General features: G+C 67.9%; 1 protein-coding gene across 1 annotated transcript; it reads left to right on the top strand.

Annotated features, from left to right (window-relative positions):
- The first annotated feature begins 2,971 nt into the window (after positions 1-2,971).
- On the top strand, positions 2,972-11,770 carry BEST2 (bestrophin 2). Its single transcript, XM_039514440.1, has 10 exons — positions 2,972-3,048; positions 4,522-4,700; positions 5,015-5,109; positions 5,567-5,800; positions 7,611-7,765; positions 8,575-8,652; positions 9,329-9,481; positions 10,004-10,084; positions 10,234-10,388; positions 11,043-11,770. The coding sequence occupies exons 2-10, from the start codon at positions 4,549-4,551 to the stop codon at positions 11,620-11,622; spliced, it is 1,683 nt and encodes a 560-aa protein (XP_039370374.1). The 5' UTR covers positions 2,972-3,048; positions 4,522-4,548; the 3' UTR covers positions 11,623-11,770.
- The last annotated feature ends 2,533 nt before the right edge of the window (positions 11,771-14,303 follow it).

The following is a 14,303-nucleotide window of genomic DNA, read 5'->3' as shown; positions in this document are numbered from 1 at the left end:
GGGGCAGAGTGGGGTCTAGTGTTTAGAGCGGGGGGCTGGGAGCCAGGGCTCCTGGGTTCTATCCCCAGCTCTGGGGGCAGAGTGGGGTCTAGTGGTTAGAGCGGGGGGCTGGGAGCCAGGGCTCCTGGGTTCGGCACCGGAGGGGGGGAGAGCAGGGCCTAGCAGTCAGAACAGCACAGTGGGAGCCGGGATTCCTGGGTCCCTTCTGAGGGGGGGCCGCGGCTGGGCTCGGTGGCTTTGCCTGGGCTGGGGGCACGGGCTGCAGCTGCGTGCCCGCCCTGTGCCCGCCCTGTGCCCGGCTGCAGCAGGGCTGTGAGGCGTGAGCGATGGGCTTATGAAACACGAGGGGCCCCGTGTGCGCCCAGGAGGGGGGTTATGTAAGTCGCTCCCCGCCTGTGTCTGGAACTTGCGTCTGCCCCAGCAAGGGGCTGGGGGGGGGGGGGGGCTCATTAGCGCTGACCCGCTCGGCCATGTGTCTCCAAGCTGCCCGCTATGGCGGTGGGCACCGGCGCTGATCTTAAAGGGCCAGTGCCCTGCTCCATGGCTGTTTCCTGTTAGTGCATGAAGGGGGTGGGGGGGGTCAGAGCTGGGGTGTTGACTTTGCCCATTAGGGGCTGCTGCAGGAGGAGAGTGGAATCTAGTGGTTAGGGCAGAGGGGGTGGAGAGCAGGACTCCGGGGTTCTATCCCAGGCTCTGGGAGGAGAGTGGGATCTAGTGGGGGGGGTGGAGCAGGACTCCTGGGTTCTATCCCAGGCTCTGGGATGAGAGTGGGATCTAGTGGGGGGGGGGAGCAGGACTCCTGGGTTCTACAGCCATCACTTGCGGGGGTGCTCGGGCTGCCAGAGCAGGATCAGCTCCTGTCCCTCGTAGTGGGAGTCACACCTCCCCCCCCCACTGCCCAGCACGGCACAAGCTGCCCCCCCTCCCTTCCCAGCCCCTGGCTTTGCAGACCAACGGGGGGGGGGGGCTGCAGGCAGGTCCATGCACCAGGGAGGATCTGGAAGAGGCGATGATGGGGGAAGGGGGGGGTCAATGCCTGGTGGGGGGGGGACTTGCCTCAGCCTCCGGCCAGGTGCTGCCCTGGGGAGCCCCCGTGACCCCTGCCAGCCCCTGGGGGGGGTTGCCGTGTGTTGCTCTGGGGCAGGGCCGGGCTCACCCCCCCCTCCCCCCCCCCCGGCCATCAGCAGGGAGCCCCCAGCCCGCATCGTTCCCGGCGGGCAGGGCTGATTGCGGGGCGGGAGGGGCAGCCGGTGCTTAGCCAGGAATGTGCTGGGTTTGCCCCACAGTCCAGTGCCCCCCCCCCCCGGCCCCGCAGCTGCCTTGCTCGTGGTGGCAGCGACCATCACCCCCCTTAGCACTGCCCCAGGCCCTGCTCGCTTGGGTCACACCTGGCCAGGGGCAAAGGGGATGACCCGGCACCCCCCTCCCAGGAGTCCCTGCTCACAACCCCCCCTGCTCCAACCATTAGACCCCACTCCCCTCCCAGAGCCGGGGAGAGAACCCAGGAGTCCTGGCCCCCGCCCCGCTGCTCTACCCACTAGCCCCCACTCCCCTCCCAGAGCCCGGGAGAGAACCCAGGAGTCCTGGCCCCGCTGCTCTACCCACTGGCCCCCACTCCCCTCCCAGAGCCAGGGAGAGAACCCAGGAGTCCTGGCCCCCGCCCCCTGCTCTACCCATTGGCCCCCACTCCCCTCCCAGAGCCGGGGAGAGAACCCAGGAGTCCTGGCTCCCAGCGCGCCCTGCTCTACCCACTGGCCCCCACTCCCCTCTCAGAGCCAGGGAGAGAACCCAGGAGTCCCGGCTGCCCTGCATTTCTGGGAAGGGGGTTGCATAACTCTGGAGAATGTGCCGGGGGCTTTGGAGACTGGAGCAAGTGCATTGTCTGAGGTGTTTGCCCACCCCCCCGCAGCAATCAAACCTTGGGGGTGTTGACTCGTCAAACAGATCGAGTGATAGAAGCCAATGGCAGGAGGGAGCCGGTGGCCTCAGGCCCCCTGCGGGGGTGGGGGGACACACACTCCGTCTCCAGCACCTCCCATGCTCTGCTACTGGGGGGAGGCAGGACACCTGGGTTCTCTTCCCAGCTCTGGGAGGGTAGGAGTTGGATCTAGTGGTCAGAGCAGGTGCGGTGGGGCGGGGCCTGGGGGGCTGGAGATGGGAATAGGAACAAGGAGTCCAGCCCCCTACTCTAACTCCGACCCCGCTCCCTTCCCAGAGCAGGACCTGACCCCCAACCCCCTCCTTAATCGCCCCACCAGCCCCCAGAGCCAGGAACAGAACCCAGGAGTCCTGACTCCCAGCCCCCTCCTTAATCTCCCCACCAGCCCCAGAGCCGGGAACAGAACCCAGGAGTCCTGACTCCCAGCCCCTCCTTAATCGCCCCACCAGCCCCAGAGCCGGGAACAGAACCCAGGAGTCCTGACTCCCAGCCCCCTCCTTAATCTCCCCACCAGCCCCCAGAGCCGGGAACAGAACCCAGGAGTCCTGACTCCCAGCCCCCTCCTTAATCGCCCCACCAGCCCCCAGAGCCGGGAACAGAACCCAGGAGTCCTGACTCCCAGCCCCCTCCTTAATCTCCCCACTAGCCCCCACTCCCCTCCTGCTCGATCGTTTCTCAGCCCCCTTAACTCCCCCTGAAACCAGCCACAGGATCTGACCCTCTGTGATCCCTGGGGAGCTGGTGCCAGTACAACCCAGCCCCCCCTCCAGCGGTGGGAAAGGAAGCTACGCCCCCCCCCAGGGCCCTTCCTCTAATCCCCCGCCGCCAGGCAATCAAAGGTTCTGGGAGGACAAAGGTCAGAGGGGTGGGCTCGGAGGTATTTAAACAGCAGCCCAGGGCAGTGGGGTCTCTTTAAGCAGCTGCAGTCCCGCCTTGGTGTCCCCCTGGCTGCTTCTGGAGGTCCCTGGGTGTCTTCACCTTCCCGGGCCTGGCTCCTTGCCCCCCCCCCCCCCGGAGGCGGGGGGGTAGATTTGCTGCTCGGCTGCCTTCAGTTTAACTTCTCCTCCACCAGCGGCTGATTGCGAAGAGACCCGGCAGATCCAGGCAAGGTCAGTGCCAAGCCCCCCCTGCCCCCAAATGGGAGGCCCCTGCAGTGGTGGGAATGGGGGGTGGGAGTGTGAGGTGCTGAGCAGACAGTGGGGACTTTGGGGGGGGGGATGAGCCTGTGCTGGGATCCGCACGGACACCCCCTCTTTCCCCGTGGGCGCTGGGAGTCTCAGCTCTGTCTCTAAAGTCCCAATCCTGCAACCACAGATTAGGGGTCATTACGGTAGCACCCAGGATCAGAACCCCATTGTGCCGGGGGGCTGAACAGGTTTAGGTGTATTACGGTAGCACCTCGGCACCCCAGTCATGCTGCACAACCCCGGGGGGGGGGGGGTAAGTGATGTCAGTAACCCCCCACCCCCACCCCAGCAGTCACAAAATCATGAGACAGGCGCCTACAAACATTCCCGGCCACCTGGGGGCTGCTTTCATTGGCCATCTGCCGTGGCCACTGCCGGAGCCGGACACTTTCAAGGCCTTTTCTGTAGCTGGCAGGGCGAGAAGCTCCGGGGAGCGAGCGTCTCAGAATCCCATGACTCTGGGAGCTGAAGCTTGACAGACAAAAAGACCCAAGATCAGAAGAAGTGTGGTTAAAAGGAGGCGGCTCGCAGCAGTTCGGCTGCTTTGAAAGGAGCCGACTATGGAAATCACCCAGGGGCTCAGGCCTGGCGGGACAGCGAGCTCATGGATCTGACCCAGCTAGAGCACTTCTAGGTGTCAAAGGTGAACGCCGCTGTCTGGGGAATCATCGTTCAGTTCCCAGCAATGGCTGGAGCCCTGCGTGTGCAGGCCAGGCCCCGAGCACTGGCCTCTGGCTGGCCAGCGAATCGCAATAGCAGCGGCTGGAATATTTGGGGACTGGTTTTCACAATTGCTCTTTGGCTACTGAGATGTGCTAGTCTATAAGGTGCCACAGGACTCTGCTGGTTTCGAACGGTCAGACGGGCTGAGCTGGGACTATGATGTTCCTGGACTTTGAGTGGTGGCTATTGGCGAGCTCGGGAAGATGATGTGAATCGGGACGATCGAATTATTGGAAAGTTTAGTTCGGGGGTTCGCAATCGCGGGGTTCAGGACCCCTCAGGGGGTCGCGAGGTTATTACACGGGGGGGGGGGTCGCAAGCCATCAACCTTCCCCCCAAACCCCACTTTGCCTCCAGCATTTATATTGGTGTTAAATAGATACAAAACACCAGTGAAAACGTTTGAGAGCCGCGGGTTTAGTTAGTTGAAGCTTTAAAATGTTACCACTTTAATCCCCCTCCCCCAGTGTCCCTTTGTGGGAAAGGGGTTAAAGTGGGAGCCAGGACTCCTGGGTTCCCTCCCCACTCTGGGAGGGAGTGGGGTCTAGTGGTTAGGGCTCCCCCCCCCCCGCCCCAGTCCTGCCCCAGTGCATGGGGTGGCCCCCATGACCTCCTGACGTCCCTTCTGGCCTTTCTCTGACCCCGTGGCCGTCGCTGTCCGTGTCTCTGCAGGGCCCGTGTCCCCCTGGCTGCCCCGCCATGACTGTCACCTACACGGCCCGCGTGGCCAACGCCCGTTTCGGGGGCTTCTACAAACTGCTGCTGCTCTGGCGCGGGAGCATCTATAAGCTGCTGTACAAGGAGTTCCTGGCCTTCTTCGTCACCTACCTGGGGCTCAGCCTGACCTACCGGTGAGGGGGGGCCCTTTGCACGCGCGTGTGCTCCTGGGCCTGTGCACGGCTGTGGTGAGCGTGCCCCTTGCACACGTGCTTGTGGCTCTTTGCACGCGTGTGCAGGTGGGTGGGGGCAGAGCATGCCCCCGGCCCCTCGCACGGCTGTGTGCCTGTGCTCTCATCGGGGGGAGGGGCGTGCGGCACTTTGCACGTGTGTGTGGACACCCCATCCCCGTGCACGGTCTGGGTGGAAACCCCCCGGGCGAGGGCACCAACCTCCTTGCATTTCTCTCCCCTCCCCCCCACCCCCCCGGCCCAATTCCCACCCGCAGCTTCGTCCTGGCCGAGGATCAGAAACGCTACTTTGAGAAACTGGTGATTTACTGCGACAACTACGCCAACCTGATCCCCGTCTCCTTCGTGCTGGGTAAGAGCCGGGACCCCCCGCCCAGCCCCTCGTGTGAGAGACCTGCCCTCCTCCCCCAGGCCCCTGCCCTCTCCGAGGGCGGGCAGGCACTATAGGGTGTATGGGCCCCACTGGCTCCCCCCCCGGGGGGCAGAATGCCCCTCTGGGCTGTTTGTAGCATGATGGGGGGGCTGTGGGTGTGGGCTCAGCTCGGGGGGGCGCTGTGGGTGTGGGCTCAGCTCTCCCACCAGGGCGGGACCAGCCCTGGGTTCGAATCCCGCTAGGCCCCTCAAGCCAGGGCTGGGACCCTCCAGTCGAACGGGGTGAGAGCGAGTGACTCCTCCCGGCCCCATTGGATCCCGCTGACCCGTCTGGGCTTGGTTTGCTGTGTCCCCCCCAGGCAGGGCTGGGGTCCAGGACGCCGGGGTTCTGGGGCCGGCTCGGGCCCTGACTCCTGGGTTTGTCCCTTTGCCCGCAGGCTTCTACGTCACGCTGGTGGTGAACCGGTGGTGGAGCCAGTACACCTGCATGCCCATGCCCGACCGCCTGATGTGCGCCATCTCCGGCTCCGTGCACGGCGGGGACGAGCGGGGCCGGCTCTACCGCCGCACCCTGATGCGCTACAGCAGCCTCTCGGCCGTGCTCATCCTGCGCTCCGTCAGCACCGCCGTCTTCAAGCGCTTCCCCACCATCGACCACGTGGTGGAGGCAGGTAGGTGCCGGGGGGCGCAGGGCTGCAGGGAGCAGGGCGGGGGCTCAGCAGGGGGCGCTAGGGGGCGCTGGGCTGCAGGGAGTGGGGAGCTCAGCAGGGGCGCTAGGGGTGCGGGGCTGCAGGGAGTGGGGAGCTCAGCAGGGGCGCTAGGGCGCGGGGCTGCAGGGAGCAGGGCAGGGGCTCAGCAGGGGGCGCTCTCCCCTGGCAGGCAGGGCTGGCCCCAGGGGGCGCTAGGGGGCGCTGTGCTGCAGGGAGCGGGGCGGGGGCGCTAGGGGGCGCTGGGCTGCAGGCAGTGGGGGCTCAGCAGGGGCGCTAGGGGCGCTGTGCTGCAGGGAGCGGGCGGGGGCTCAGCAGGGGCGCTAGGGGCACTGGGCTGCAGGCAGTGGGGGCTCAGTAGGGGCGCTGGGCTGCAGGCAGTGGGGCTCAGCAGGGGGCGCTAGGGGGCGCTGGGCTGCAGGCAGTGGGGGGGCTCAGCAGGGGGCGCTAGGGGGCGCTGGGCTGCAGGCCGTGGGGGGGGGCTCAGCAGGGGGCGCTAGGGGGCGCGGGGCTGCAGGCCGTGGGGGCTCAGCAGGGGCGCTAGGGGCGCTGGGCTGCAGGCAGTGGGGCTCAGCAGGGGCGCTAGGCGCTGGGCTGCAGGCAGTGGGGGCTCAGCAGGGGCGCTAGGGGCGCTGGGCTGCAGGCAGTGGGGGCTCAGCAGGGGGCGCTAGGGGGCGCGGGGCTGCAGGCAGTGGGGGGGCTCAGCAGGGGGCGCTCTCCAATCCCGAGCCGAGCTGCAATCTGCTGGGAGACAAAACTCAAGGCCCCAGGCCCTGGCGGGCAGCACAGCTCGGCTGTCACTCCCCATTTGAGTTGGGGGGTTGAACCCTGGTGGCCTGGCCGGCGCCCAGCCCCGGAAATTCCTTTCCACCTCCCTGACTCCCTCCCGCTGCGTCAGCGGGATCCAGATCTCACTCCACGGCCTGATCAAAACCTTGGTGCGGCTGTTCAGCAGCCTCCGTGCCAAAAGCCGCTGCGTCTCGCTGCCTTGCCAGGGTCCCTGTGTAAACAGCCCCGGCCCCACCCCAGAGGTGGCTGCATCTCAGTGCCGGGCCAGGGGTCTCTGGATAAACAGCCCCCGGCCCCACCCCAGAGGCGGCTGCATCTCAGTGCCGGGCCAGGGGTCTCTGGATAAACAGCCCCCGGCCCCACCCCAGAGGCGGCTGCATCTCAGCGCCGGGTGAGGGGTCCCTGGATAAACAGCCCCCAGCCCCACCCCAGAGGTGGCTGCATCTCAGCGCCGGGCCAGGGGTCCCTGTGTAAACAGCCCCCAGCCCCACCCCAGAGGCGGCTGCATCTCAGTGCCGGGCCAGGGGTCTCTGGATAAACAGCCCCCGGCCCCACCCCAGAGGCGGCTGCATCTCAGTGCCGGGCCAGGGGTCTCTGGATAAACAGCCCCCCAGCCCCACCCCAGAGGCGACTGCATCTCAGTGCCGGGCCAGGGGTCTCTGGATAAACAGCCCCCCAGCCCCACCCCAGAGGCGACTGCATCTCAGCTCCAGATGAGGGGTCCCAGTGTAGAGCCTGTTTAAAGGGTGGGGGGGACTGTCCAGGGAAGCTGATGAAAGGGGGGTCTAAAGGGGGGGAGGGACTGAGGCTGGGTCAGTTTGTGCCCCAGGGGTCCCAGTTGCTCATGCCCGAGGCGACCCCCATGTGCCGCTCCTGCTCCCGCTGGTGGCCAGGGGCCGGAGGGGCTGCGGGACGCAGAGGCCGCCGGTCTGGTCCCCGGCCCGGGCTGGGGGGCGGCTGGGTGACCCCTTCCCCTCGCCCGCAGGCTTCATGACCCGTGAGGAGCGGAAGAAATACGAGAACCTGAGCTCGTCCTACAACAAGTACTGGATCCCCTGCGTCTGGTTCACCAACCTGGTGGCCCAGGCTCGCAAGGAGGGACGCGTCCGGGACAACTGCGCCCTCAAGATGCTGATGGAGGTGGGTGGAAACCGGGGTGTCGCCTGGGGATGCCTGGGTTCTGTGTCTGGCTCGGGGTGAGCACCAGATGCCTGGGTTCTGTGTCCGGCTCGGGGTGAGCCCCGGATGCCTGGGTTCTGTGTCCGGCTGGGGCGGGGGTGAGCCCCGGATGCCTGGGTTCTGTGTCCGGCTCGGGGCGGGGTGAGCCCCGGATGCCTGGGTTCTGTGTCCGGCTCGGGGTGGGGTGAGCCCCGGATGCCTGGGTTCTGTGTCCGGCTCGGGGTGAGCCCCGGATGCCTGGGTTCTGTGTCCGGCTCGGGGTGGAGGGTGAGCCCCGGATGCCTGGGTTCTGGGCCCAGCTCAGGGCGGGGGGGGTGAGCCCCGGATGCCGGGGTTCTGTGTCCGGCTCGGGGTGGGGGGTGAGCCCCGGATGCCTGGGTTCTGGGCCCAGCTCGGGGCGGGGGGGGGGGGTGAGCGCCGGATGCCTGGGTTCTACCTCTTGTCCCACCTGATTTGAATCCAGCCCCTGGTGGTGACTGGCAAATCCAGAGCCTCATGTGCCCGGTGATGAGTTTGCTGAGGCTCTGCTCAGCTCCCAGCTGCGTCCGAGCAGCACTAACTGGGGGCTGATGGGGGAGACTGAGCCCCCCCCAGCCCTAGAGGGGACCCCAGTGGGGGGAGACACCTTGGCAGTGGTGGGGGCTCTGTGCTGGGCAGGGGGCATTTCCTGGGGATGACCTGAGTCTGTCCCTGGGGGGCTGTCAAGCTGCCCCCCCCAGCAGGGATCTGCCCCCTCCCTGGCTCTGAAATCCCCCCTCCCCCCCCGCCAGGAGCTGAATCACTTCCGTGCGAACTGCAGCATGTTGTTCCACTACGACTGGATCAGCGTCCCCCTGGTCTACACGCAGGTGAGCACCGACCCGTGGAGTGGAGGCTGGGGAGCCCGGACGCCGGGGTTCCGGGCCTGGGAGGGGCAGGGCTGGGATAGGGAGCCCGGACGCCGGGGTTCTGGGGGACTCGGACACCAGGGTTCTGGGCATGAGATGGGATGGGAAAAAGAGGGGAGGGGAGGGGCAGGGCTGGGGACCCAGACACCGGGGTTCTGGGGAGGGGGAGGGGCAGGGCCGGGAAGCCCGGACGCCAGGGTTCTGGGGGACTCGGACGCCGGGGTTCCGGGGAGGGGCAGGGGCAGGGCCGGGGAGCCCGGACGCCGGGGTTCCGGGGACGGGAGGGGCAGGGCCGGGAGCCCGGACGCCGGGTTCCGGGAGGAGGGCCGGGAGCCCGGACGCTGGGGTTCCGGGAGGGGCAGGGCCGGGGAGCCCGGACGCCGGGGTTCCGGGGACGGGGAGGGGCAGGGCCGGGGAGCCCGGACGCCGGGGTTCCGGGGAGGGGGAGGGGCCGGGGAGCCCGGACGCTGGGGTTCCGGGGAGGGGCAGGGCCGGGGAGCCCGGACGCCGGGGTTCCAGGGAGGGGGAGGGGCCGGGGAGCCCGGACGCCGGGGTTCCGGGGAGGGGGAGGGGCCGGGGAGCCCGGACGCCGGGGTTCCAGTCCCGGCACTGCCCTGCCTCCCTGCCTCGCCCCCAGGTGGTGACCATCGCCGTGTACAGCTTCTTCGTGGCCTGTCTGATCGGGCGCCAGTTCCTGGACCCGGCCCAGGGCTACGAGGGCCACGACCTGGACCTGTGTGTGCCGGTCTTCACCCTGCTGCAGTTCTTCTTCTACGTGGGCTGGCTCAAGGTGTGTGTGTGGGGGCTCCAGGTCTGGGGCTGGCCAAGGGGGCGACTCCCAGAAGGGGTTGGGGAGCAGAGAGCTGGGAGGGCCCACCCCAGCTGAGCCCTGCTCCACACAGGTGGCTGAGCAGCTGATCAATCCTGGGGAGGGTGGGCCTGGCAGTGGCATTGGGGGCAGGGAGCCAGGGGAGAGGTGGGCCTGGCAGGGATGTTGGGGTCAGGGTGCTGGTGGAGGTGTTGGGGGGGCAGGGAGCTGGAGGAGGAGCAGGCCTGGTGGAGGTGTTGGGGGCAGGGCACTGGGGAGGGGTGTTGGGGGCAGGGAGCCGGGGAGGCAGGCCTGGCAGGGGTATTGGGGGCAGGGAGCCGGGAGGGGCAGGCCTGGCAGGGGTGTTGGGGGGCAGGGCGCTGGCAGAGGGGCTGGCCTGGTGGAGGTGTTGGGGGGGGGGGCAGGGCGCTGGGGGAGGGGTGTTGGGGGGCAGGGGTGTTGGGGGAGGGTCTGTCCCCCCCCAGCTGAGCCGTGCTCCCCCAGGTCGCCGAGCAGCTGATCAATCCCTTTGGGGAGGACGACGACGACTTCGAAACCAACCTGCTGATCGACCGCAATTTCCAGGTACCTCCCCCCAGCCCCCTGCCAGCCCCCCAGACTGTGGGGTCCTGACGAACACCCAGCAGGACCCTCCCCCCACCCCTTAGTGTCTGGCTCCCGCTCCCCCAGTCAGTCTAGAACCCAGGAGTCCTGAGCCCTGCCCTGCCCCCCAGGTCTCCATGATGGCGGTGGACGAGATGTACGACGACCTGCCCCTGCTGGAGAAGGACCGTTACTGGGACGCCTCCAACCCCCGCGCCCCCTACACGGCGGCCACCGTCTTCCTGCTGCACCAGCCGTCCTTCCAGGGCTCCACCTTCGACATGACGTGAGCCCGGGCCGGGGGCTGGGGGCTCCCCTGGGTGGCCCTTGGACCACAGGAATCCCGGGGCACTTGGCCTCTCTGCTGAGGTCTCACCCAGGGGGGATGGGATGGGAACGTTGCCGCCCCGTCCTGGAACCTGCGTAGTTTGGGGCCTCCCACCCCCGAGGTGGCTGCAGCTCAGCGCCCGGTGAGGGACCCGTGTATAACGAGGGGCCGTGCCCCACCCCCGAGGTGGCTGCAGCTCAGCGCCCGGTGAGGGACCCGTGTATAACGAGGGGCCGTGCCCCACCCCAGAGGTGGCTGCAGCTCAGCGCCCGGTGAGGGACCCGTGTATAACGAGGGGCCGTGCCCCACCCCAGAGGTGGCTGCAGCTCAGCGCCCGGTGAGGGACCCGTGTATAACGAGGGGCCGTGCCCCACCCCCGAGGTGGCTGCAGCTCAGCGCCCGGTGAGGGACCCATGTATAACGAGGGGCCCTGCCCCACCCCCGAGGTGGCTGCAGCTCAGCGCCCGGTGAGGGACCCGTGTATAACGAGGGGCCGTGCCCCACCCCCGAGGTGGCTGCAGCTCAGCGCCCGGTGAGGGACCCGTGTATAACGAGGGGCCGTGCCCCACCCCAGAGGTGGCTGCATTCCAATCCCTGGTCTCTCTGGCGCAGGCTGCCCAAGGAGGACATGCAGTTCCAGCCGCTGGAGGAGATCGAGGAGGGGCTGGAGCCGAGCCGGCACGTCCCCCTGCACCTCCTGAACCGGCTGCTGGCCACGGGGCCCGCCCCGGGCAGCTTCGGCCGGCGCCTCTCCCTCCTGCGCCGCAAGAACAGCTGCGTCTCCGAGGCCTCCACCTCCTACAGCTGCCTGTGCCAGGACACGCAGAGCACAGACTGCAGCTGTGGGCCCCCCGCCCCCCGCCTGCCCCTCAGCGAGGTCCCCTTCGCCCCGGAGCAGCGGGGCTGGGAGGGGGGCGAGGAAGCCAGGCCCTGGGCCCCGGGCCGCCATGAGGAGGCCTTGGCCGAGGACTCGGACCTTGCCCAGCGCTCCCAGGTCTCCTTGCTTCACCCCGACGGCGCCGCCCCTGTGGCCGGCGGCTTCCCTTCGCCACAGGACGTGGGGCCCCTTGTGGACACGTCCTTCCTCCTGCAGCCGGGAGCCGCCCAGGAGCCCCCCGCCCGCAGCGGCCCCCCCAGTGCCGGTTACCGCCCCTGGCTGCAGAACTGCATCGAGGAGGAGACCGTGGCGTGAGCCGGGCCGAGCCGCCCTGCGGCCGGGGGGAGCCGGGACCAAACCCCAGTGCCGGGCGGGGGGCCGGGGCCGACCCCTTGATGTGACGGCAGAGATGCCCGGTTCTGGCCAAAGGCAGCTGAGCCCAGATCTGGTGCTGCCAGATGAACTGTTCAAAGGGGGGGGGGGCATCAATGCCCCCCCACCCCCGCATCCACCCAGACCCCTCTGCTCCCTGTCTCACCAGCTACATGCTGGGCCCTGGTGGGTGCAGTGCCCCCTGCTGGCAGACCCGTGTGGTGCCCAGCTCCGGTCCCCTCAACTCTCATCCACGACAGGGCGGGACCCTGCTGCAAATGGCACCGTCCTCGGGGCGTCGCCCCGGCCTCTACGCTGGCCAGCCGGGACTGGATGGGGCGGGGGGCTGAGCTGGGGGGGAGCCTCACCCCTCGGGGGCTGGGGGAAAATGGCTCAATCCCTTTTCTTTCACAGTCTGGCTCCTGCCTTTTTAAATATACGTTTATTAAGCTGCTCTGGCGTGGGGTCTTGTGCAGGGGGTGGGGTGGGGTGGGGTGGGGGGAAGGCTGGCTGCAGCTGCTGGGAGCAGCTCCGTGCCTCAGTTTCCCCCTCTGCCCCACGGAACGACTCTCACGCAGCTCTCGTGTGCAGGGCTCGTGTGCGCTGCTGGGAACATGCAGTGGGGCCAGTCCCACCTCCAGGCACGTCGGTCACATTTAAAATAAAATGGGCTGGGGGGGGCTCAGCAGGGGTCACCCCAGTCTCCTCACTTTCATGCCCTGGGGGTGGCAGCGGGGAGCTGGGATTTGGCCCCTGGGGGCAGGAGTAGAAGCTTGTGGGGCCCATGGATGGGGGAGTGGGGGGCAGGTTCAGAGCCTGAGCCTAACTTTGAACAGCTGCAGCTTCTGCTGAGCAGCGTCTTGGTGCTGGGCGAGGGACCTGCATATAAGCAGCTGTGTCCCACCCCAGAGGTGGCTGCATCTGCGTAGAATAAGCAGCAACTCTCACCGGTGGGCCCCAGGAGAGCCAGTCTCCCCCACCCCCACGGCGCTCAAACTCCCCCGTCCTGTGAGCCGCGGCTGGAAAAGCCCCGGCCCTGGCTGCGGCCTGCGTGGCTGCCCCGGGCTTGGAGCCCCCAGCCAGGCCCTGAGCTCGCTGCCTGAGGCTGAGAGCCGGCCGCTGGCCAGGCCAAGTGCTAGGAGAGACGGGGCAGAACCAGGGCTGAGGGGTTGCCCACTGGGGCAGTTTTTAAGCCCAGCCCCTGGGCCGCCGCCGCCAGAATTTGGGCTTGAGCTGGGAGGGAGGTGGTGGAGGTTGTGGGCTGGTGGCTCGAGATGGTCCCAATTTCCCCTTCTGGTCTCAACCCAAAACCCCCTCGAGGGGGGTGGCTGCTTCAGACCCCCCCCCCCCCGGGGCTGGAGAGCCAGGCAGAGCTGGAGCCAAGCCAGCAGCCCCTGCCGTTTGATATGGGGGGGGGCTGGGCTCGAGGGCTCGGCTGGGCCCAGGGCCAGCTGCTGTGACTAAGAGCGGCGAGGTGGGGGTCCTTTGAGGGAGGGGGGAAGCGAGGCCCAGCCGCTCAGGGCGCTTTCAAAGCCCCCCAGTTCAGCAGGAGTTGGGGGGGCTGGATTGAGACCGGGACAGAGCTGGCACGAGGGCCCCCCCGGCCCACAGGGAATGGAGCCCTGCGTTTATCGGTCGCCTTTAACTCCAGCCTGATCCCGCCCCCCCACCCCCCCCCCGTCAGCCAAACCGGGGCAAAAACTCCCCTTAACTCACAACCAGGTTTTCAACTGAACCGACCCCGCCCCCCCCCCAATCGTTTGGCTCCAGTTGAAATTGGCTTAAAAGAACAGCTTGAATTAAGCCAGAGCCACTGCTGTTTACCCAGGCCCAGGGGTGCTGCCCCCCCAGTGGATACCTCCAGCATTGGATGGATGGTTTTAAACCTCCCCCCCACTCCACAGGGCTCACTACCAGGAAGCCTGTGAGGGCCTGGGGTCCATCCTGCCACAACTCTGACCTGCCCCAGCTGCTACCTTGCAAACTTTCCGGGCCCAGGCTAGGCAGCAAGAGCCAGATGCCTCATGGGTGGGGAAACCCAGCGGGGTCGCGGGGGAGGGGAGATGGGGAGCCCCAGCCAGCAGTTTAGGACCAGTCCTACATCTGGCATTGCCACACCTGCTGGAGGGGAGGCACTGACACCCCCTCCCCGGGGCTAGGAGCTTGGCACCTTCATGCTCAGATTTAGCTCCCACCCAGAAAGAGAAGCAATTGGGGGGGGGGGCAGAGCCTGGGGGCCAATCCCAGAGGAGCCCCAGGGAAGAATGGGGGGGGGAGAATCTATGCCACGAGGTGGAAGGAGCAAATAGGGGCAGAGAACACCTGGCCTGGGGGGGTCCCTGCGATGGTGGGGGGGGCAGCCAGGGGTGTGGGGGAGAAGCGGAGGGACACACAGGCCCTGCTCCAGGCAACGCCCTCCGCCTCCAGCGGCAGCCACAGCCTCTCACATCGCAGGAGAACTGGGCAGCTGGCCACGTGCCGGGGGCTCTGCTCAGAGCGTGGCAGCTGCTGCCTCCACCAGCACGGGGGAGTCTGGCAGGCCCCAGCAGCCCCGGCACGACGTGCCAGCTCCCCCCGAGAGGAAGTTTGTCTCCCCTGGGCCCTGGGAGCTCACCCGCTTCCCT

The sequence above is a fragment of the Mauremys reevesii genome, linkage group 25 (genome assembly GCF_016161935.1).
Source record: "Mauremys reevesii isolate NIE-2019 linkage group 25, ASM1616193v1, whole genome shotgun sequence".
Taxonomy (NCBI): domain Eukaryota; kingdom Metazoa; phylum Chordata; order Testudines; family Geoemydidae; genus Mauremys; species Mauremys reevesii.
The sequence above is the reverse complement of the archived record's forward strand: the minus strand, read 5'-3'. Positions and strand labels throughout refer to the sequence as shown.